This window comes from Heteronotia binoei, chromosome 21 (assembly GCF_032191835.1).
Source record: "Heteronotia binoei isolate CCM8104 ecotype False Entrance Well chromosome 21, APGP_CSIRO_Hbin_v1, whole genome shotgun sequence".
In the NCBI taxonomy this organism is placed as follows: domain Eukaryota; kingdom Metazoa; phylum Chordata; class Lepidosauria; order Squamata; family Gekkonidae; genus Heteronotia; species Heteronotia binoei.
This window is the reverse complement of record NC_083243.1, coordinates 112,206,906-112,230,650: the sequence shown is the minus strand read 5'-3', so window position 1 is coordinate 112,230,650 and position 23,745 is coordinate 112,206,906. Positions and strand designations below refer to the sequence as shown.

The 23,745-nt window shown below is 42.7% G+C and overlaps 1 protein-coding gene across 1 annotated transcript in view; it reads left to right on the top strand.

Annotated features, from left to right (window-relative positions):
- PRR5L (proline rich 5 like) overlaps window positions 1-23,395 on the top strand; it is a 94,232-nt gene extending 70,837 nt beyond the window's left edge. Inside the window, exon 9 of the mRNA XM_060261847.1 lies at window positions 22,861-23,395. Coding sequence (XP_060117830.1) covers window positions 22,861-23,237 — 377 coding nt within the window. The 3' untranslated portion in view covers window positions 23,238-23,395. The remainder of the gene's footprint in view (window positions 1-22,860) is intronic.
- The last annotated feature ends 350 nt before the right edge of the window (window positions 23,396-23,745 follow it).

Genomic DNA, 23,745 nt, shown 5'->3' with positions numbered 1-23,745 from the left:
GTTGTTTGAAAGCCTTTGACCAGAGGCAGCCCAGCAGGATAAAAGGCACATATATGTTCTACCGCTCAGTGATGCCTCATTTCTTGTATTATAGTTTGTCTGCAGCTAGAAAAAGTAAGCAATAGCTTTGTGCAAAAGACAGGCTGAGAAACAAAGCTCAAAGTGACCCTGAACAGTCCAATCAATTTAGTCTTAAACATAATTTGTGTGTATGAAAATCTTTGGTTTCTCTCCCCCCCCCCCCAAGTCTTATTGATTGGTAATGAGATATTCACCGGTTGCAAGCTGCTTTGTTCGCAGTTGGTTGAAATTTGATTGGGAAAAATACTTCCCATTATTTATTTTAATATATAAACTGCTTACCTGGTTTGCCTTTGTTCGATGTGTGAGCATTGAACTTTCCTGCCCAAAGTCCACATTCTTTACTGTTTCTGGTTTGCCCCTTGTTTCAGCTGCTTCATCAGACCACCCCCCCTCCCAGCAGATCACTGAATAAGCTGATCATTGGTTTGCAGTGGTTGTTTAAGTCACCATTCTTGAGGACTTGCCACTTTCATGTTATGTTGTGGGCAAGGAAATGTCAGTAAGGAATACACCAGATTAACTGCTAGACTTGAATCCAGTGACAGTTTAGAGATCAACAAGGTTTCCAGGGGATCTTGTTGGTCTCAAAGGTGCTACTGGACTCAGATCTAACCATTCTACTGTGCAGATACAGCTACTCTCTGAAACTATCCCATTAAATGTTCATATAACCCAGAATCATCTACTCTGCTTAGCAACAGTTCTCCAGGGCCACTGGAAGAGATCTTTTCTAAACCTGCAGTTTAACTGGAAATGTTTTGATCTGAGTTCTTTTGTATACAAAGAAATGATACTACTAGCTTAAAAAAATTGTGCCAGTGCCAGTTTACATAGAACACATCTTGTGCTAACAGCTGTGCCTATACAGTGAGAATGGCTGGAGTCCATGACATGACATGTGTATGCTACATGAGTGTAATCTACATGAGTAAGCTGCTTTTGCACACCAGGTGTCACTTTGACGTTGAGCCCATGCTGTGGCAAAGAGGGGAAATGCGTGCATGCCCTGTCCTTTTCAGGTATGAAGATACACTGCTATCTTTGGGGAAGGAAAAATACAAATCAGCTGAGAAAGAGAATGACAGGTATTATAGATATTTTCTTGTATATGTCACATGTTTAAATTGTCAGTTCAGAATGCCTGGATTACTATGATGTGTTTTGCATGGGTAGAATGGATACGGTCCTGTGGTGATCACAGTTTGTCCAAATGAGGGACTTTGTTTTCCCATGCTAGCTGCGTTCCCTCTCTTGAGATACCTTTCTTTTCTACTTGTGGCATGTTTCTAAATCAGTTGTGCTGGACACTTCTGTCTAGATGAAGCCACATCATCTAGTCCTCAGACCATATTTACTTGGAATAAAGCTATACTGAATTCACAAAAAACTTGCTTCTAAGTAAATATGCTTATGGCTGCAGTCTTTGATTCATAATTGTTGCCTTTGCTTTTGCCTTAAGAAATGTTTGCTGGGAGCTACAAAAAAGTCTCTCCTCTCTTTCCTGCATTTTTCTGAATGTCACCTCCTGGCCCTCCTGTTCCCTGCCTAATTTCTAAAAAAGCAAATTGGTACTAGACAATAAGTTGTCAGTACATATCTCAAAACAACTAGGTGTACTTTTCACAGAAGAAACATAATCACTGCACAGTTTGTTGTTCACAGTCAATAAACTCATGCCCCTTATCCCACAGAAGGAAAATGATACAAAGAGCACAGGGACTTGCACGATGTTGAAATTGTTTGTTTGAAATATAGCCATGTGATTCTTGTGAAACTCTTCAGCTATCTTTGTGTCTGCCAATAAAACAAGCATTGGTATAATAAAGCATTGTTTTATATGCTCCATGGCCTTGAAAGTGTTTGTTCAAAATAATCATATCAGGCTTCCATGCAGAAGTTGTATGCGAGTCCCACTGCTAAGTTGTAGGTGCACATGCAAAGTGGTTGTTCCAGATGGAATTCTTAGTGGGACCATAATGTGAAGCTGTACTTTAATAGCTTGGCCTCACTAACTGTGAGATTGGAAATGGCCTGAAATCACCTGTTTGGAAATGCCTGTGTGTGTTGAGGGGTCAGCTTCATACACAAGTCCAATAAACTAAATGACAGTGCAGATCAATCCTAAATGCCTGCTGTCCTCTTAGTCCCAAGAACATTCTGTTCAAGTGGACTGGGAGATGGAAGAATTCTATTGTTTCTTTCATTTGTAAATCATTCTTCAAAGCATGTTCCCCCACTTATCACAAACCTTTATCTGGACAACTAAATGTTTAGACTCCTGAGAATATTTTTAAAATTAATTTATACAGCAATGGTGACAAATCCATTTATTTTCTGGAATTTCCTATGCAGTATTGTCAAAGTTGAACTTGTTACTCCTATGGAGATACCATGGCATGTAGTCATAGATGCATCGTCTTTGCTCAACTTTACTAATAATAAGCATGAAGAAGAAGAATTGCAGATTTATACCCCACCCTTCTCCCTGCATCAGAGACTCAGAGCGACTTACAATCTCCTATATCTTCTCCTCTCACAACAGACACCCTGTGAGGTGGGTGGGGCTGAGAGGGCTCTCACAGCAGCTGCCCTTTCAAGGACAACCTCTGCCAGAGCTATGGCTAACTCAAGGCCATCCCAGCAGCTGCATGGAGGAGTGGGGAATCAAACCCGATTCTCCCAGATAAGAGTTCACACACTTATCCACTACACCAAACTGTAATCCTTGTGCTTCCTAGTGTACTTGGATGCTGTAGAGCACATACACAGCTATGACCTTGTACATCCTTCTTGTTATGTCTGGCCTCTTGTATATGCTCACCATTATGGATGGATTCCATGTATGTTTCAGGAACATAGTCAAGGGGTTAAATGACCCAGTAAGATTAGTTTGCTCAACTCAGCCAGAGTGGTTCACCACTTTGGAATTTGTAAAGAAATTGTAAAGAAAATGAGATGTGTTGAGGACAGGCTATTGCTGTGTTACTGAATGGCCTTGAATCATAAATAACACCATGTAGCTGCCTTATATTGAGTCAGACCATTGGTCTACGAAGGTCAGTATTATGTACTTTGATTGGCAACAGCTCTTCAATGTCCAAGATAGAGGTCTTTCACATTACCTGCCACTTGTTCCTTTTAACAGGAGTCTGTGAGGATTGAATTGAGGACTTCCTGTGTGCAAAGCAGGTGCTCTACCATTGAACCACACCTCCTCCCCAAGGCCTTATACATACAGAGCATGGCAGTTTTTGATTTGTTGTCCTTGTAGTATTAACACAAAAGCCCCCATTTCAGTTTTCCTTGCACGAATCAAACCTGTGACTGATTATATCTTTATTCACTTTTGTCTCGTTACACCATATTTTTCCTGATGAAAGTATGCAGCTATCATTGTGAAAATTAAATCATGTTTGTACTGCATGCATGGTCAATGCAAAGAAATCTACAAAACTGAGATCGAACAGTGGCGAAGAGAAATGAGTGATGAAAAGATAAGTAAATAGGAAAAAGATACAAAATGGCAAATATGTGCTCATTCCTAACGCTGAGTAAAAAGGATAAAATGCAGCTGTTGCTTCAGAATCAATTTGTATGTACATTTAATGACAGAAGGCACCTGGTTAACAGGCCTACTTGCTGAAATGGATTGTAGGAATTCTCCTGTATTCCTAGTCAGCTGCTATGAGATGTGTGGGTGCTACTCCTCTGCATCTCTCACAGCATATACCTGGTGGTGATGGTGGAAAGTGCTATCAAATTGCAGCCAACTTACAGTGTCCCTGTAGGGTTTTCAAGGCAAGAGATATTCAGAGGTGGTTTGTCATTCTCTGCTTTTATGTAGCGACCCTGGAACTCCTTGGTGGTCTCCCATCCAAATACTAATTAGAGTCAACCCTGCTTAACTTCTGACATTTGACGAGATTGGGCTAGTCTGGCCATCCAGGTCATGGCAATCCCTGGTAATATTTACTTAGAGAAGCACACAATGCAACTTCATTGCATTTAGCATTTCCTTACCCCTTGTAAACAGCAGCCAGTAAATTGGGGCAGGGACATTTGAACTGTCACATCATGTTTCTTTCACTAGATAGTATTGGGGAAGACATCCAGTCTTTACAGTTTTCAATATTTCTGTTCCTTTAACGGTAGGATTCTTAACTGCAGAGCTGAGCAATATTTCCACCTACTGGCAATCTGAAGACAAACATACAGCACACTTTGTTGCTGTGAATGTGAATGGATTTTGAATGAAACCACTGGAAATAGTGATATGTAAATAGTGCAACATTTCAGTCTCTTCTAATCATATATTTCTTGTTGAAGAGTCTTAACTCTTGAAGGAATGTTTGGGCTGAAAGTCAATTTATTATTCCTGGGTGGCTGTGAGTAGCAGTGACTGAAGAGCCAGCCCAAACGAACCTTTCATCTGGCTTGTTGATCAGATTCTAAGCCCGGCCTTAGAAGTCCCACCTATTCTTCATCTTGTGGGCATCTTAAAAGTAATCAACATTCTTTAGACATTTGGTAATAGATTCCTAACAGCATCAATTTCATTTTGCCTCAGAGGATGCTTAGCTGTTGCTTTTTCTGTCTATATAAATATTTTAAAAACTTTTTTTAAACTTAAAACCAAAACCATTTATATGTACATACAATTGTTCAGAGGTATTCCAGTATCTGCTATGGTGGGTAAATGTCAGGATATCCATATAAAGTAAAATAAAGTCTTTAACATAACATCAATTACTGTTAGCTCTCGTAACATTCTTAACTTACAGTCTTATATTTAGGCAATCTTATTATTAAAAATAAATCATTTTTTTCATAAATAGCATTTCTTGGCAAAATATTTTCTTCAGATAACTGTGAGACCACTGCATACCATTGATAAACCATTTTATTTTCATACGTTTTAGGTGAAACCTTTAGGTTCCCATCTATCTATATATTTTCATAGCCATTCTCCCCTGGCTAGTTTTTCCATGTTTTGTCTCCTTGTCAGTCTTTTTGCCCTGTTGTTCTCTAACTAATTAATCTGCATTTATTTGTGTTGTCTTTCCAAATTTTTTTGCTCTTGCAGAGCCTCTTGCTTATCCTATCGTATAAATCTTTTATTATCTACGTAGAATCATAGAATCATAGAGTTGGAAGGCACCTCCAGGGTCATCTAGTCCAAGCCCCTGCACTATGTAGGAAACTCACAAACACCTCCCCCTAAATTCATAGGATCTTCACTGCTGTCAGATGGCCATCTAGCCTCTGTTTAAAAACCTCCAAGGAAGGAGAGCCCACCCAAGGAAGCCTGTTCCACTGAAGAATCACTCTAACGGTCAGGAAGTTCTTCCTAATGTTGAGCCAGAAACTCTTTTGATTTAATTTCAACCCATTGGTTCTGGTCCTACCTTCTGGGGCCACAGAAAACAATTCCACACCATCCTCTATATGACAGCCCTTCAAGTACTTGAAGATGGTGATCATATTACCTCTCAGCCGCCTCCTCTCCAGGCAAAACATCTCCAGCTCCTTCAACCTTTCCTCATAGGACTTTGGGTGTTTTTACATTCAGTTTGATCCAGAGTGAGTCTTCAAATCGCCTGCCACTGTTCCGCTTTAATTATTTTCCTTTTACATTTAAGCATTTCAATTTGGGGTGGGGTGTCTCTGATCAGAGGGCAGCCGGAATACCAGTGCTTAGTTAAATGTATACAATTGCTTGGAAATCTTGTCAACACTGCAAAAACAATACAAATTTAAATCTCTAGATGAGGCAAGCAATGATATGTAAAAATTTCAAGTGCTGTCAGTTCTCATGCAAATTACTGCACCTTGTGGTGGCTTTTGAAGGAGTCTTTTAAAATGCAGGAAAACTTTTACAATACAAGTTTGAAACACCCATAGAGAAAAGACCAGATCAAAACTAGTCTCGAGAAAAACGCTTTTGCAGTAGCATCGAAACCCATCTCTCTGAAACAAATGTAAATGCCTCGGGAAGCAACAGTGTGAAACAGTTATGAAAACATTATGTAATGTAAAAGGTGAGTTTACAATGCAGAGATAGAGAGTCGCAAACCACCAGTATAAAAACACCCTTGGTCTCTAGACTCCTCACCATCTTCGTCGCCCTCCTCTGGACCCGTTCCAGCTTGTCTATATCCTTCTTAAAATGTGGTGCCCAAAAATGAACACAATACTCCAGGTGAGGTCTTACCAGAGCAGAGTAAAGTGATACCATAACTTCATGTGATCTGGACACTATACTTCTGTTGATACAGCCGAAAATTGCATTTGCCTTTTTAGCTACTGCATCACACTGTTGACTCATGTTCAGCGTATGATCCACTAAGACCCCCAGATCCTTTTTGCACATACTACTGCTAAGACGAGTCTCCCCCATCCTATAACCATGCATTGGATTTTTCCTATCTATATGCAGAACTTTACATTTATCCCTGTTAAAATTCATTTTATTGATTTTAGCCCAGTTTTCCAGCCTGTCAAGGTCATCCTGTATCCTGTTTCTGTCTTCTTCTGTGTTTGCAACCCCTCCCAATTTAGTATCATCGGCAAATTTAATAAGCATTCCCTCTATTCCTTCATCCAAATCATTGATAAAGATGTTGAACAAAACAGGTCCCAGGACAGATCCTTGAGGCACTCCACTTGTCACTCCTCTCCAAGAGGATGAGGAACCATTCACAAGCACTCTTTGGGTGCAATCTGTGAACCAGTTACAGATCCACCTAACGGTAACAGGATCCAAACCACATTTTACCAACGTGTCAACAAGGATAGTATGTGGAACCTTATCAAAAGCCTTACTGAAATCAAGATAAATCAAGATAGTATTCTCCTGATCCAGCAAGGTAGTCACTTTCTCAAGAAAAGAGATCAGGTTAGTCTGATATGACTTGTTCTTGAGAAACCCATGCTGACTCTTAGGTCGTTTTCGCACTTAGCGTTTGCTCCCCTTATTCCTCGGCGCAATTATGTCCGGATCATTTTCCTCGTTTTCGCACATTGCCTCTTTAGTGGAGTCGCTTTCCATGAAGCCCCGGCTCAAATCGTTTTTGCACTAGCATCGACTTGAGTTCGATGCCCTGTCAATCATTTTTTTTTAAGCGCAAGTCTAATTGCGTAACAACGTAACAATGTAAACCGCATCACGTGTGCCGCTTCTGCTTATGGAGTGGCTGCAGCTGTAGTATCCTCCACAGCCCTTTATGTATTAACAGAAGCATTCACAGTGGAGAATCCCAGCACTAGATTCCCCCCCCCCAACACAAATTCCAGAGTTGCGTGTGTGTGTGTGTGGCAGCTTCTTCCTTTCCCAGCCTCGCTCCCCCCCGGGTGGTGAAGCTGGGATTTCCTCCGCGCTCTTCCCCCTCCCCGGCTGGCGCTTGCAGCCGCAACGGGGACCTGACTGACTCCTGCTGCCAGAGCTCCCCCCCCCGCCCCATTCTCTCCTTCCCCTTCTGTGGCGTGTGTGAAGAGCGACCTTGCGTCTATTTTCCGGAGTTGCGAAATATCGCAATAACGAAGAGAGAGAAATTGAGGGGTTTTTGTGTGTGTGTGTGGCAGCTTCTTCCCTTCCCAGCCTCGATCCCTCTTAGGTGGCGAAGCTGGCATTTCCTCCGCGCTCTTCCCCCTCCCCGGCTGGCGCTTGCAGCTGCAACGGGGACCTGACTGACTCCTGCTGCCAGAGCTCCCCCCCCGCCCCATTCTCTCCTTCCCCTTCTGTGGCGTGTGTGAAGAGCGACCTTGCGTCTATTTTCCGGAGTTGTGAAATATCGCAATAACGAAGAGAGAGAAATGGAGGGGTTTTTGTGTGTGTGTGTGTGTGGCAGCTTCTTCCCTTCCCAGCCTCGATCCCTCTCGGGTGGCGAAGCTGGCATTTCCTCCGCGCTCTTCCTCCTCCCCGGCTGGCGCTTGCAGCTGCAACGGGGACCTGACTGACTCCTGCTGCCAGAGCTCCCCCCCCCGCCCCATTCTCTCCTTCCCCTTCTGTGGCGCGTGTGAAGAGCGAGCTCGCGTCTGTTTTCTAATCGAGCGGAATGTAGCCAGGGAGGAGAATGCAGGACTCCAACTTCCCATTTTATACATGGCGATTTTGTGCAGGTCCAGAAATGCTGGTGGCACAGCTGAGGGAGGCATTGCCTTTTTAAAACACACACACATGAACGCTTTGGCCCACGCCGGCACTAGATTTCCCCCCCCCCCCAACAATGTATAATGTATAATGCAATTTCGAAGTTGCAAAATAACGCAACAGCGGAAAAGCAACCTCACATACCCGCCGCTTCAGGAGGTTTTTTTTTTTCTATTTGTTAATTTCAAAATATCGCTATTACGCAAGAAAGATGAAGTTTTTTAAAAAAAATGGCCGTGCGGGCACTTTTGGGAAGCGCCGCGAACGGCTGATGATTGGCCAAGGGGGTGGATGGGGTGGGAGGACGGAAAGGGAGAGGGTGACGCCCACAAAGCAGTCGATCCGGCGTGGATGGATTTCCCACAGCAAACTCCGAGGAGTGGATCCGGTGTGGATCCGGAGGTTTTCAAAAACTCCGGAAGGAGGTGGATCTAGATACTCCGGCGTGAAACCCCTGCAGCACCGGAGCAAGACGCAGCGCCGGAGCAACAGGTGCGAAAACCAGGAAAAGATCCGGAGGTAAATGGGGTGCTACGCCGGAGTAAACGCTAGTGCGAAAACGGCCTTAGTAATCACATCCATTCTTTCTAAATGTTCCAGGATCGACTGTTTGATTATTTGTTCTAAAACTTTTCCAGGTATAGATGTCAAGCTTGACAGGTCGGTAGTTACCCGGATCCTCTTTTTCCCCCTTTCTTGAAGATGGGGACAACATTCACTCGCCTCCAATCTTCCGGCACCTCTCCTGTTCTCCAAGAATTCTCAAAAATAATAGCCAGAGGCTCAGAAATTACATATGCAAGCTCTTTCAGAACCCTTGGATGCAATTCATCTGGCCCTGAGGTCTTAGTTTCATTTAAAGAAACAAGGTGTTTATGTACTACCCCTAGGTTGGAACTTCATACCCTCCTGATGTGTTCTGTTTTTGCCATGTTGAGCACCATTTTCCTCAGAAGAGAAGACTGAGGAAAAGTAGGAATTGAGCAGTTCCGCCCCCTCTTCATTACCTGTTACAATTTTACTTTCTTGCCCTCGCAATGGGCCTACCATGTCCTTGCTCTTTTTCTTACTCTGAACATAAGAAAAGAACCCTTTTGTGTTGTTTTTAGCATCTTTGGCCAGCATCTAAGCTCATACTGAGCTTTAGCTTTTCTAACTTTTTCTCCACAAGCCCTGGTGATTTGATTAAATACTGATGGATTAAATACAGTGTAATAATCAGTATTAAATACATCAGTATTTAATCCATTCATTTATACCCTGCCTTTCTCCCTCCCTACTTACAGTATCCTCCTCTCTGCCATTTTATTCTCATAGCAACCCTGTGAGGTAGGTTAGGCTGAGAGTGTGAGTGGCTTAAGATCACCTGGTAAGCTTCCATGGCACAAGTGGGGATTTGAACCCGGATCTCCCAGATATTAGTCTGACCCTCTTAACCACTACACCACACTCACTCTGCCTTAATACTCCCACTACTTTTCCTTAGGTGATTTTTTGAGGTTCATCCTTTTGATTACCATGCTGATTCCTGTTATCTTGCTAGATATTCTTGCCCTCCTTGTTTCCAGTGCTGGTCTTCAATACTCAATATCCATATTTTGTGTTTACACTGAGTCTTTCAATGCCATTGTGTTATATCCTGCTTCCCATATTTTAGTATTACACTCTTGTGACTTGCCATTCTGGGTCCTGTTAGTTTCAGTTGCTTTTCAATGTCCACATTATTTAGAGCCATAGACTTGAAAAGGAAAGGACCATACAGGCCATCTAGTCCAACCTCCCCCTGCCCCCCACCATTTTATTTATTTATTACATTAAGCTTATATCCTGCCCTCTCCGCAAGCGGACTCAGGGGGGCTCACAACATCACATTACTTCCATTAAAAACCAATAAAACATAATTACATATTTAAATTATTTAAAACATTTCATGGTGCTGTATTAATACAGTACAGTATAGCGTTCTGAAAGTTCGATGGTGACCATTGGTACTCTGCATGGTGCTCCACTACCCATGCTCAATGCAGGATTGGCCTAAAGCATCCCTGGAATATATTCATCCAGCCGCTGCTTGAAGACTGCCAGTGAGAGGGAGCTCACCACCTCCCTAAGCAGCTGATATTTTTATATTTATCAGACTTTTAGATTCTTTTGCTTTTCTTTGAACATTTTTGTCTCTCACCTTGTATTCTCTGAGTTGATCCATACATTACTCTAATAGCTCAATTTTGCTAATTGCTTCTTATGCAACTTGCAGTTTTCTAGTTCATAGAACTGCAATTGTGGTCTTACATGACTTTGTTGTGCCAGTGTTTGTTAGCATTGCTCATGTGTGCAGATTGTTCATGTGAGAAATGATATATGGAAGAACATCAGAGGTAAAACATGGGAAGAAGAAGAGCATCAGGTCTCAAACATTTAACCATTCCTTATTTTATGCTCTGCTTTCTTCTTCTAGTGTTCTTCTCACTAATCTCAGCCTTGCCTTAATTTTATCAGAATCCCTGGATCTCTTGGGAGGAGGTTGCTGTAATTGCTGTATATGGCCAGCTCTTTTTGTGCAATGGCTCACTGTGGATCATAACTTTTCCCTCATGCTAATATTCTATTAACTGGCTAAAGTGTCACTCTGTGGTAGGAAGGTATGATATATAATTTCTTAATAAATATCTAAATGGCCAGTTGGAGGAGGTAGAGTTCAGGAGTTCACTGTTACTTAGGAGACCTTTAATTTGATGTAGTAGCATAAGGGAATAACTCAGTGCAGAGAGAAATTGGCCTTGACATGACTCTAGGGTCAAAAGTCGAAATAGTTTCTGTGTCTGCCAAAATTATGGTTCCAGGCTCCAACCTGCTATCTATTCTTAGTCTACCCTTATCTGATGAACCTGTTAATCTCTTTCCTCTGCTTGCTCCACTTGGAATGAAGCAATTTGCTGAATGCCTGGCTGTGGAAGAATAGCGCAGGCTGAAGGCCAGACTAGTGCAGGGTTGTGGAACAAAGCCTTCAATGTTTTGCTTTCTCCTGACTCTGTTGCTTCAGTCTGGCCATTACAGGGTTTTGGAAGAGATCTTCTTGGAATGCATCACCTTCAAGATATGCTTTTCCAGATGGTTTTTATTACCTCGGCTCCAAGTTGGACGGGACTATTGGAATCACTGAGTTGAGACCTCTGAACAAATGAGTTACATGAGAAACCATTGCAAAATCTAATTTTGAAAAGCGGGATCATATGCTGTCTTAGCAGAATGTAGCTATTGAGCTCTCTCCTCATCTCATCTGATTGAAATAAATAAACCTGGCAATTTAAACAGCCTGTGACCCAGAAAGCCTTAACAGCACAGGAGAACCTGGTTACCTGTGTTGGAAGCTCCTGTTCTCTCTGTTTCTCAGGCCCACACAATTTCCACCAAACTTTTTTTTCTACCCACAGTTCATTGCAACAACATAGAATACCCACAGTTCATTGCAACAACCAGCCTGATCCTATGAGCTGTTATGGTAGGTCCTGTTACTTAGGGTGTATGCACAGAATGCACAGACCAGCTTCAGCCTCCTCACCTGATACAAAAATATCCCCTGCCCATCCATTAAGTATTCCTGGTGTGTTTCTGATGGGCTTAGACAGGACTGGCTTCAGGGCATTTGGCGCCCAAGGCGAGGCCTTGCCCCACTACCTGCAGCCTTCCTCCCTCCAACTTCAATGCTTCAAGAGGGAACTGGATAAACATATGGTGCAGAGATCCATCAGTGGATATTAGCCACAGGGTATAGATGGAACTCTCTCTCTGGGGCAGTGATGCTCTGTATTTTTGGTGCTTGGGGGGTGAGGGGGGCGTGGGAAGGCTTCTAGTGTCCTGGACCTGCTAGTGGATCTCCTGATGGCACCTGTGTGACAGTGTTGGACTAGATGGGCCATTGGCCTGATCCAACATGGCTTCTCTTGTGTTATGTGTTATGTTATGGCAAGGGTAACCCCGTGGTGGTGCGGTGCAGCTCCTGCACCTCAGAGCACACATGCCACTCAGCTGTCATCACTTCCAGAAGCTTCTGGAAGCAATGGGAGTTGGGCTGAGTGATGGTAGCCAGATGGCATGTGCACTCTGAGGCACAGGAACTGTGCCGCTGCACTCATGTATTTCCCTCACCAAGGAGGTGAGGTAGGTGGGAGGCTCTAAAACAGTGCCATGCCCTAGGCAGCTGCCCAGGGCTGCCTAATGTATGGGCTGGCTCTGGGTTTCGAGAGTGGACCACTTGCTTAATGTCCTGTAAGCCTTTTTGCCCATAAATAGTGAAGCCCCATTCACAGATGTATCACATCCATATCTATGATAGGTAAGGAAGAGAGTGGCCTTGGAAATACTGCTTTTCTCTGACCCATTTACAAGACATTTTAGGATGCTGTCCTTTGCATTTTGTCCTAAGAGCATGACTGAGGATTCTTCATGCCCAGAGTTCTGTCATGCCTTATTTCTTAATGTTTTCTGCTTCATTAGTTCAGTTAGTTAAAAGTAATTTCTGAAGTGAAATGAAATAACTCTGCTGCTCTGGCAACATTTTGTAAACATTCTTAGTATGAACAATGAACATAATATTAATCAAGCCAAGAGCCCAGGAGTCCAGTGTTGCAACTCCCATAGGGACATTCTCCATTTGGTACTGAAAATATGATGGCAAAAGACCTATTGTTTGGAATGCATTCTATCAGCTTCACTATAGAGTAACAATGAGTAACCTCTGTGTGGGCTGAGATGCTTCCTGCTGTGACTTTGTGTGCAAAGGCACAGTATCGATCACAGTGAATTTATAGCTAAGCTGGAAAACATAGTCGGGAGAATTTCACTTCATACTCTTTAGAAACAAGACTTTTCTTGTGAAGCCCTATTTCCAGGCTTGCTTGCTCTCAGTGTTCTCTGCTTCACTGCCAGATGGCAAACAGGTATGATTTTGCCAGATGATCACATTTGAAGCAGGCAGCAGTAAGTTTGATAATTCAGAAGCTAATCATTTCTCTCTGCTTGACAGCATTATACATCTTAAGCATGGGGGATGAAAGAGAGTCTCTGTGTTACTTGGAAGGACCTTTTGTACTGTTGATTTGTATTAACAGGGGTCGTTTTGTAGAAAAATAGGTGGTGGAGTTCATCCAGGGATTGTTAGGCAGCTGCACCTACTATTCATTGGGCAAGGTGGGAAGGAGGTGAGGGAACCCTCAGAAAGTTTCAAGAGCTGTGCTCCTGTGAGCTTCTACTGAATTCGAGGCTGGCATAATAGCCAAAGATATCAAAAAATAGATGTGTTCATTTGAGCCAGGTAAGCTTTGAAATCCTGGAGTTTTATACCCCAATGTACCCATTAACATGTAAGTGGGAGGGCCTCTGACTTCATCAGAGGAGCTTATATGTGTGATTCTCTACAGTTAAGGAATAGGGAAGGGCATGAACCAGGAAAAATGGTGGTTCATTTCATTCTGATCCAGTTTGTGTTTCATTGTTTTATTTGGTTCAGGAGGCATATCACTCATTGGGAGTCTTCAGCAGGCTCTATTTCATCTGCTTTCCAAGTTTGGTGAAGATTGGATTAGGAATGTCTGAGTTATAGCCCACCAAAGCAGGTGCCTCCAGGAAAGCTTAGCTTCAGCTCTGTCATGATCCTAGACCTAGTGAGGCCTACAGGCTGCAGAGAAGCCTGTGTAGGAGTGGCTAATGGGCCTACGTCTCCTGGGATCCCTTCTGTCTCTCTGATTGGGTGAAAGCATTCTTAAAGGGAAACTGGCCCCGAAGAAGGTGGGACCTGGGAGGACAGCATAAAAGGACAAGCCACAGAGTGTGTTCTCTCTGGAAAAGGCTGCAGGAGAGAAGGCAGCCGGAGGGAATCCCTCATCCAAGGAGGGCGAGTGAATCTATTCAGGTTAGAAGAAGGGAACGTTTAGGTAGTTGCATCAAAGTTTTTATTTCTTTGTACCAACCTTTACTGTGTTTCTATATTTACTGTGCACCAAATGGTTTACTACCCACTTGTTCTAGAGCAACTTCTTGTTGCTAAACTGCCTGGGTACTCACGTCTCCTTGGTCACAGCTAAAAGGCACTAGCCAATAGGGAAGATATAGGGGTTGGGTGGGTGCTCTGGGCCCTCCCATACAGACCCTTGCGAGTGGTGGCAGCCAGTAGAAGGCCCTCCCTGATCCCCTGTTGCGTGAAAGGCTCTCATGACAACTTTTCCTGCTGCAGAAATGGGAGCTCTGTGACTGGGTTCTGGAGCTGCCAGTCATGCTTGTATGAATGTTTCTGGGGCTCCCAGAAGTCCACCCTCAGCATTGCTTGGAATTGATTGCCTGGGAAAACAACCTGCAAAAGTGAGCCAAACAAAGCACCAAAGTGCAGACCAGTTTGAAACAAACCACAAATCAGCCTGATTCATGCATGAATCTCAGGTATTAGGGTTTGTAGAACCTTTCAGGCTCAAGTGCCGTGTTCTGGTGGAGAAAGTTTTCCTTCCAGACGTTTCTGTGGCCAGAGGATGTTCTCCGCAGCTGAGAACGAAACGTCTGGAAGGAAAACTTTCTCCAGTAGAACACGGCACTTGAGCCTGAAAGGTTCTACAAACCCTAATGATGTTACCAGCCATGAAAACCTGAAATCTTTGATAATTTCAGGTATCCTTGAGAAAGCCATACTTGAGGCCTGCTGCTTTAAAGGGCTGGCGTAATGAGCTTAGCCCATTGGGGTGACTGAAATACAAGCAGTTCTCTCTATTTTTCTAATGTTATATAACACACTGAAAAGAAATGACACAACAGCAGGAAGTGATCAAGTTGCTTGTCTTGAAAAGCATAGTTCATAATTTCCCACAATCCATGTATCACACCGATAAGTACTAGTGCTTACAAATAAGTATCCTCTGCTTGCATATTAGAGATCATGTTTCAGAGTCCGTTAGTAATTCCAAAACAGCCTTCAAGTACATGGAGTAGTATATCTAAATATAACATGCTGCCGTAATAAGAAAAATCTATATGGATTTTGCAGCCATGCTTAGGAATCTGCTCTAGTGCCTGTGGGGTTTTCATTGTTTATCATGTGTACTCATTAGCTTCAAAACAAACTACCTATTTGTTAGCAGCCATAAGACTGCTTATTTAAAATTCAAGCAACAATGAAAATTTTCCCTCCACCTCCCAATGCAGCATTTGGCAAATTTATATGATGACATTCAGAATAATGTAAAAGTTTGATAGCTTTCACAGTTCAGCAGAATTTGAAAATTTGCTGGATTTTTTGGCTGTTTTCTGGTCAGGTGCTCGGATTAAATTTGTGCAAAATTTATTCAATAGCTACTGTAAAAATTAATGCTAAATATCAACCAGGCAGTATTAAATCATTCAAATAATATTGACAACATTTTTAGTGACAAATTCATGTTTGGGATTTAACAGATCAGTTCACTTCATCAGTTTCACTATTATTTTGCATTCATAATCAAGGTTAATTTAAATTATTGTAAAGGGCCAGAATTATCTTCCTTTCAAGTACAGACCAATATGTTGTGTGTGATTTTGCATGATGCTTACAATTGTGGGTGCAGAGCAATTGACTGACAGTTTAGTAGTTATTACAGAGTTAAAGGGGACCATAATTTGCACTGTAGGGTTAGGTAGGATTAAATTGAGGCAAAATACAGTTTTTAAAAAAACAAACCTTCCGTAACTGTATGGTGCCACAGTTCAGAAGTAGGGATGGAAGTAGGGTTCAGAATTTGACTTTTATAGGCCAGAAATCCTCATCCCAGTATTATCTCAATTTAAGTTTGGGCTTAGCTGGTCAGAGACTTAGCCTGGGCCCACCCTGTCCTCGCAAGCTTGCCAAATTTGCTTTTCAATCCAAATTTACCTGGGAGCTGTAGAGGATCGTGGTGACTCAGAGATGCCTGAGTCCATGCAGACTTCTTCTTGTATGGATCTTTGTGGATGGGATACTATTTTGAGCATGGGCAGCAGCAATCCAAGCATAAGGATACAAAGGGAATTTAATTGCCCTAATCCCTGTACTTGTGGAGGTGTTTGTTGGTGCGGAAGCTCAAATATAAGGCCTCTGCTTTGCCAATTCCTTTTTGTGGAAAGGGATGGTGATGGGAGGGGAGGGGAATCTTCCAGGCCCCATCATACTTGTGGTAACACTACAGTGAGACTGAGCTTAAATTAGTTTAATGTGGGCCAGAGTGAACTGGTTCAAGGTGACTACATTCTAAATCACGGCTGGTGAAGCTTGCCAGTCAGTGTGGTGTGCAAGCCCTTTACAGGTCTTAATCTCTAGCCTGACTGCCTCCAATTTACTCTCACCTCTCTCTCTCTGTCTGGTCACATTTACTATTTCTCCCCTCCAGCTTGAATCCAGCAGGAGCTCACAGGAGCACAGCTCCTGAACCTTTCTGAGGGTTCCCCCCTTTTCCTCCCCACCTACCTATAGGCTTCCCAACCCCCCCCCGCCTGGCGGGGGACCCCCGAAATTGCATCCTCCTCCCCGCTCTCAAAAAATCTGGGGGCGGGGGGGGGGAACATACCTTTAGGCATCATGTTGTAGAGCTTCTGATCTGTTTTAAAATGTGTCCCTTTAAGGCTGCACAGGAAACAGGAAGGGCTTCATGGGAAAGTAACAGTTTCCATGGAGAACGGCCCCTCTCTTTCTTTTCCTGTGGAGCCTTGCTTTCGTTTTCCCAGCAAGTATGGTAAGTGTTTGTGTGTGTGTGTGTGAGAGAGAGAGAGGGAGGGGGTAGGGAGGGGGGATTCCCTGGTATGGAGGCCCTCCCCCCCTTTAGAAAGTGTGGGGGGGAGGGAAATGTCTACTAGGCACTCTGTTATTCCCTATGGAGAACGATTCCCATAGAGAATAATAGAGAATTGATCCATGGGTATTGGGGGCTCTGGGAGGGGCTATTTTTTGAGGTAGAGACACCAGATTTTTAGTATAGCATCTAGTGCCTCTCCCCATAATACCCCCCAAGTTTCAAAATGATTGGACCAGAGGGTCCAATTCTATGAGCCCCAAAAGATGGTGCCCCATCCTTAATTATTTCCTATGGAAGAAAGGCATTTAAAAAGGCGTGCTGTCCCTTTATATATGATGGCCAGAACTCCCTTGGAGTTCAGTTATGTAACACCCTTGTTCCTGGCTCCACCCCCAAAGTCTCCTGGCTCCGCCCCCAAAGTCCCCAGATTTTTCTTTAATTGGACTTGGCAACCCTACCTACCTACCTTGTCCATTGAATAGTAGGCGCAGCTGCATAACAATCCCTGGATGAGCTCCACCACCTATTTTTCTACAAAATGACCCCTGCCCTCCAGGATGTAGTTTCTAAAGTGTGGGTGCCATAGCAAAAAGAATATTTGGCAGTGACTTTTTCTTGATGTGCTTCTTGCCTTTCATTGTTGCTTACTTGGAATTTCAAATGGCTTTTTAAATACCGAACATTGTATTTCTAACCTATTTACTCCTGCATGATCATTATTATTTATTTATTGTATGGCAGAGTTAACACACAGGAAACGTATAATCAGGGATTTTTTTGTAGAAAAAGCCCTGCAGGAACTCCTTTGCATATTAGGCCACACCCCTTGATGTCACCATTGTTTCACAAAGGGCTTTTGTAGAAAAAGCCCAGCAGGTAACTCATTTGCATATTAGGCCATACCCCCCAACACCAAGCCAGCCAGAACTGCGTTCCTGTGTGTTCCTCCTCAAAAAAAGCCATATGTATAATAATTTTGTTGTCATTCAGTCCCACAATCGAGTCCGACTCTTTGCGACCCCATGGACCAAGTCATGCCAGACCCTCCTGTCTTCCACCATCCTCTGAAGTCTGCTCAAATTTATGTTAATTACATCAGTAATGCTGTCCAGCCATCTCATCTTTTGCTGTCCCCTTCTTTTGCCTTCTATCTTTCCCAGCATCAAGATCTTCTCCAGTGAGCGCTCCCTTTTCATTTGGTGGCCAAAGTATTTGAGCTTCAGCATCTGGCCTTCCAGGGAACAGTCTGTGTTGATTTGATCTTCTTGCAGTCCAAGGGACTCTCAAGATTCTTCTCCAGCATCACATAATCACATGTATAATAATATGAAACATGTAATCAGGTTGATACAGTGGGTATGCAGACCAATTAGACAATCCCCCTGAATACTAATATCTAATTTTTTAATCCACTCTGTTGCAGCTGGGGTTCAAAGAGCTCCATCAAATCTCCCTGGAAAGCATGACACGTTTTTGTGACAACTACAGTTGTAGTTGAGTCTTGTGTTTTGCCACATTTAAACAACAGGTATGCACAACTGCTAAAACCTGTTTGTATTCTATTAGCTGTCTTCCATACTTTATGTGGTAAGTCAAATCCGGTGGGCCTCTCTTTGGTTTTTATCAGGTTACGGATATTGGGTGCGACTGATTGCATCCATGTTCACAACTCTTCATTCCCTTGATTGAAATGTTGTGATTGAAGGATTTGTGCAGATCTTATTGCTGGGTGTCGGGACCTTAGTCCGGATAGGCTCACATGTTTTTGTGGATGGACAACTCTCTGTTTTCAAAGATCTTACTATATTCACAAAGAAGAGCACCTTGTCTTTGGAGATATGGGGGAGTAATGTGGCACAACATAGGTAGCCAATAGGTCAGAGTGGGTTTAATACATCCACTGATGTTTCTCATTGTTGTGTTGAGGTGGACATGGGGGCTGTTTAGCCACATTGAAACACCATATTCTGCAGTACAATACAGCAGCCCTGAAGCTGAGCTTCTGAATGTTGAAGCAGACATGCCCCACGTTGTATTACGTAAATTTTGGAGAATTGTTTCATGTGTGTATTTTCTATGCTGCATTAGTAAGATAGTGTTTATAGCTCAAGGTTCTGTCTAGGGTAATGCTAAGGGGTACTTTGATGTTTGGTTGTGTGTAAGGCCTGGGCAGCTACCTGGTTTGATCTTATTTTCAGATTTTCTCAGTGCACCAGGTGAGCAGCTACTGTTTTTTCAACAGGCTCCAGGCTTTTCCACTGGAATGTCTGAACTCCAAATTCGCAGTTGCTTTGGTCCATTTTTGTCTGCATGCAGTGTTGAGTTCATGGAATAGTTCATCTGCTACTTCTGGGTCTTTGCTGTCAAGGAAATTTTGATATAGCTTCTTGCTCTGATTGCTCCATCCTGGAATATATTCTTTCTGATACCCTTGAGGAATGTGCCTTTTGGCCCTAGATATAACTGCTCCAATGAATCGGTGGTACTTACTATGTGTTGGAGGGACCTATCCGAGACACCTTTCCAGATCATCACTGAAACTTTTCCAATTTTCCCTCTTAAAGTTCCATCATGGTCTTGGAAAAGACCTAATAACTGGTGCATTTGGGTTCCTAGCATGAGGGTTATAGCTCAGTGCTGACTGTGTGGGAAAGCTACAACAACATGAAGTATCCTTTTAGAAGAAAAGCAGATTCTAGCTTTTCTGACACACCTGGCAAGAGAAGAGTCACTATACTGCAGTTTCCAAGTTTTACCAGAATCTGAAACATGGAAACTGTAAATTAAAAAAAAAAAGGGGGGGCGTTTGGGATGGATGATTTGGCTGAGGTTTGGCTGGGGGAGAACAGGACATAGCCTCCTAAGGTATCTAGGTTGATCCTGCTTAAATTTCCTCTGACACAAGGGAGACAATTTTTGCCAATTCCTCCTTTCCACAGGTGTCCTACCACCCCTCCAAGCTGTTTCTGGAGCAGGGGGGTATCCCCCCAGGAGCAGCACTTCAAAGGGTATTTAGGGCAGTAGAAGGACGAGGGAGAAAATCACAGTTTGTGAATGAAAATTCTTCTATCCAGAAAATTCCAAGCCCAGATCTGAAAGTTAAACATTAACTTAGAAAAAATGTTCTACTTTTGTGAATCGTTGCAGCCACTTATGCAGACAAATTTAATGTATTGTTTTGAGGTGTTTAAGCCAAGATAGTTAAAGTGCTAAAAATGCTGCATGTTCCAGTCTGTTAGTGCATTGCCATGCAGTTCCTGGAGGGCTCTTCAATAACCTGTTTTGGAACATATAGAGTGGCTTTCAGTCAGACATCAAACTTTGTGGCTTTGTCTCTAGAAACCCTATAATTTAGTATACTGAAAGTTACTGTCTTAAAAAAAAGCCTCTTGGCCAGAATGTGGAATCTGAGCTAGACCTGTGACAGGCTTAGCTGCCACCTTTTCTTTTTACTATTTATTTAGGCTTTTAGGCCACCCTTCCCTGCATGCAGGGCTCAGGGTGGCTTTTATCACGATAAAACACTAAAACAACATACAATCTAAACCAGTATTAAATAGCATTAAAACCAAATTCTAATTAAAACAATTCAGATGGTGAATAAATGAAATGTCACCACTCCCAGCTTCTGAGGGTAGGCAAGAGGAGGGGGTGGTGCTGGGAACATGAGAGTGCCAGTTGTCCTGTTGATGTCCTCAACCAAAGGCCTGGCAGAACATCTTTTCCTTACAGGCCCTGTGAAAGGTAACAGATCCTGAAGGCATGGATGTTCTCTGGCAGAGACTTCCACCAGTCAGGAGCCAGGGCTGAAAAGGCCCTGGCCTTGGTCAAAGACAGCCTATGCCTTATGGTTACAGAGAGAGGCTTTAGAATATACAGGCAATTATTGTGCTATATGCACAGTAATGGGGGTACTTTTAAATATGAGGTAGGGAGATGTGCCCTTTCAAAACTTGAGCAAGATAAGTCTGTGGTCCACTTAAAATGGGCTGCTATTATGTTGGAGTTTATGCTTCCATAAAGAACTGGGATTTCTTTCCCAAGGGCAATGGCAAACACACAAAAAGCAACACACCATTGACAGCCAAACGACTCTAGCAATTCATCACTACACACCAGCTGCAGTGTCACATGGATCACTGAGGGTACTATTCAACATGAAGTGATGATGTCACAGAACACAGCACATCTTCTGTTGCCCAATGTAGAAGCATGCTTCCAAGAAATGTGTGTTATCCAAAGGTTCGTGATTTGAGGTCACCCTGCAGTCACAAACTGCGGTCCCTTTCAGTGGGGCTTGTGGGGCCACAAACTGGCTAAGTTTTGCAAACAAACCTCCCTGTTCAGTCACACACAAACCAAATTTTTCTAGTTCATGCCGCAATAACAAGACATGTAGTAAAAATTGAGGACCCCAGTTGTACATGAACAATATATTTTATGATGAGAAATTCTCAAAAAACTACCTCAAAGGATAGCTGAAGACAGAATGTTGAATGTTGGCAGGCATAGAAACTCTCTGGACTTTTGGAAAATTAATATGAAGTAAGTAGAGAGCAGGAACTCCATAAACTGGGACTATACCATTTGCAATAGGGGAACATGTTCTATTTGCTAGGGAGTGCGAAACTTGTCTTTTAATATCCAGCAGTCTCTGACACAGGAATCTAAAGGCCTGTTCTTTCCCTAACATAAGGATCAAGTCAAAAGGATTTTCAGTTGGTTTAATTTTCTGCTGGACCATGTGTGACCATTTACTTAAGTAGGAGTCTGATAATATAGTGTACATATGGCTGGGATGATCAAATTTTAAAAAATGGTGCAGCCAGAATTTCAAAGCCTTTAGTTTCCAAAAGGCCCAGCTCTGTTTCCAAATGTATGGCTGCATATTCATCACAGTTTGGGCCACCCAGGTTACAATGCAGAAAGGTAGCTGTTGATCTTCTCTACAGACTGATTAAATACACTGATGCAAATGGGAAAACCATATAATAGATGGGTTCTGGATTTAACTTTAAATACATGCATGACTGCAGGGAAATGTTGACCATAATGGAAATAAAAGAAACATATCATAGTAGACATACTGCAATTGGTCAAGTTAAGTGCATATTTTTGTTTGATTCCTGCAAATTCATTCTTTAATGGAAAGAAAAAGTATGGGAAAAAGTAGTTTAGGAAAGAACAGGGGAGAGGAAATAGACTGGGACAGCATAGGGATGTCTGGACACAAGGACCCCCCCCCCCACTAACATCAGGGAATGAAAATGAAACATTAAAGAAATGTGGAAAATGCTACAGATTTAATGGTCTGATGACATAACAATGACTTGGAATTATATCAGAATAGATAACTGCACTTCAGTTCTGTCCTTGTGCAGCTAAGTAACTTGGAGATGAGATTACATTTTTAGAAAAAGTAGAAAGTGGCCCCTTCTTTATTCTGTCCATTTTCTTGCATAATATTCCTTGGTAGAGTAGTGAAACAATAATATCTTACACAGGTAGCTAAAATTTCTGTAGAACAATAGCCACTAGGAAAACTGTATAAATATATAACATAGCACAATAGAAGGGTATAGGTGGTACATCATAATCAGAATGCAATTTTTTTCTAGCATAGAGGTCTAAATCTAATTTGTTTTTCACAATTGGTGTGTGTGCGTGCCCAAATGACCATTCTTGCTTAGTGAAACTAACATTCTTTCTTGTGTGCGGTACCGAGAGTGTGAAAAACTGTACCTGGAACAAAATTGCCAGAGATAGCACGGAAAATTCTCTGAAAATTTGCACTTTGTCCATGTTCTACTAATCCACATGTCTTCCTTTTTTATTCTGCAGAGAGAAGATACTATAGATCTCGACCCAATGGACTGAGCTTGTCTTCTCATACAATGGCAGCTCGTCAGACCAGTGAGACTGCCTTGACACCCCTGACAGAGCAAGAGGGTGAGGCATACCTTGAGAAATGTGGAAGCATCCGTCGGCATACTGTTGCCAATGCTCATTCAGATATCCAGCTATTGGCCATGGCTTCTATGATGCACTCGGGTATGGTAGTAGAAGAACCTGATAATGGTGACAAATGCCTTGTCCTGCAGCCCAGCTTAAATCACAGGCAATGTTCCAGTGAGCCTAGCATTGCAGATGGACCAGAAGGACTGGGGACACCAACTGTGCAGGAACCTTCAGAACTTAGCTGCACATCTGTCTGCTAAAATGCTACACAACTGAAACAGCTCTTGGGAGAGGAAGAATAACTGCACTAATCAAAACAGTGGGTTGCTAAATGCTGCTGTGAACAGTGGAGAATTCAAACGCTAGGAACTGAATCTACTTGCCATCGGACTGGATTAAAAGTCTCTTTTGAAATGTTTGTTGGCTCCTCGATTATGTGGCTTATTTTTCAAAGATGGTACAAAGCTGCTAAATTCAAGTACTCCAGCATCCTTCATCTGTCTCTTCTCTTTTGAGAGGTAAACTTTTTCAGAGGTTTTCCTTGACTGGGTTCCTCTACCCTGGGCTGTTCTTGCCTTCTTTAACTAGTGCATTTCAGGCAGTGTGGTATTGTGTAAGTTTAATTTGATGATATAGTACACAAGCAGGAACATGAGAAATACCACAGGGGAATGCAGCCACCCTTACTGAATATGAGAAACCAGCCATGATGCCAACAAAGCCCCAAAGGGAATTGCCCTTTTGCACCATAGGACAAGTGACAAGTGG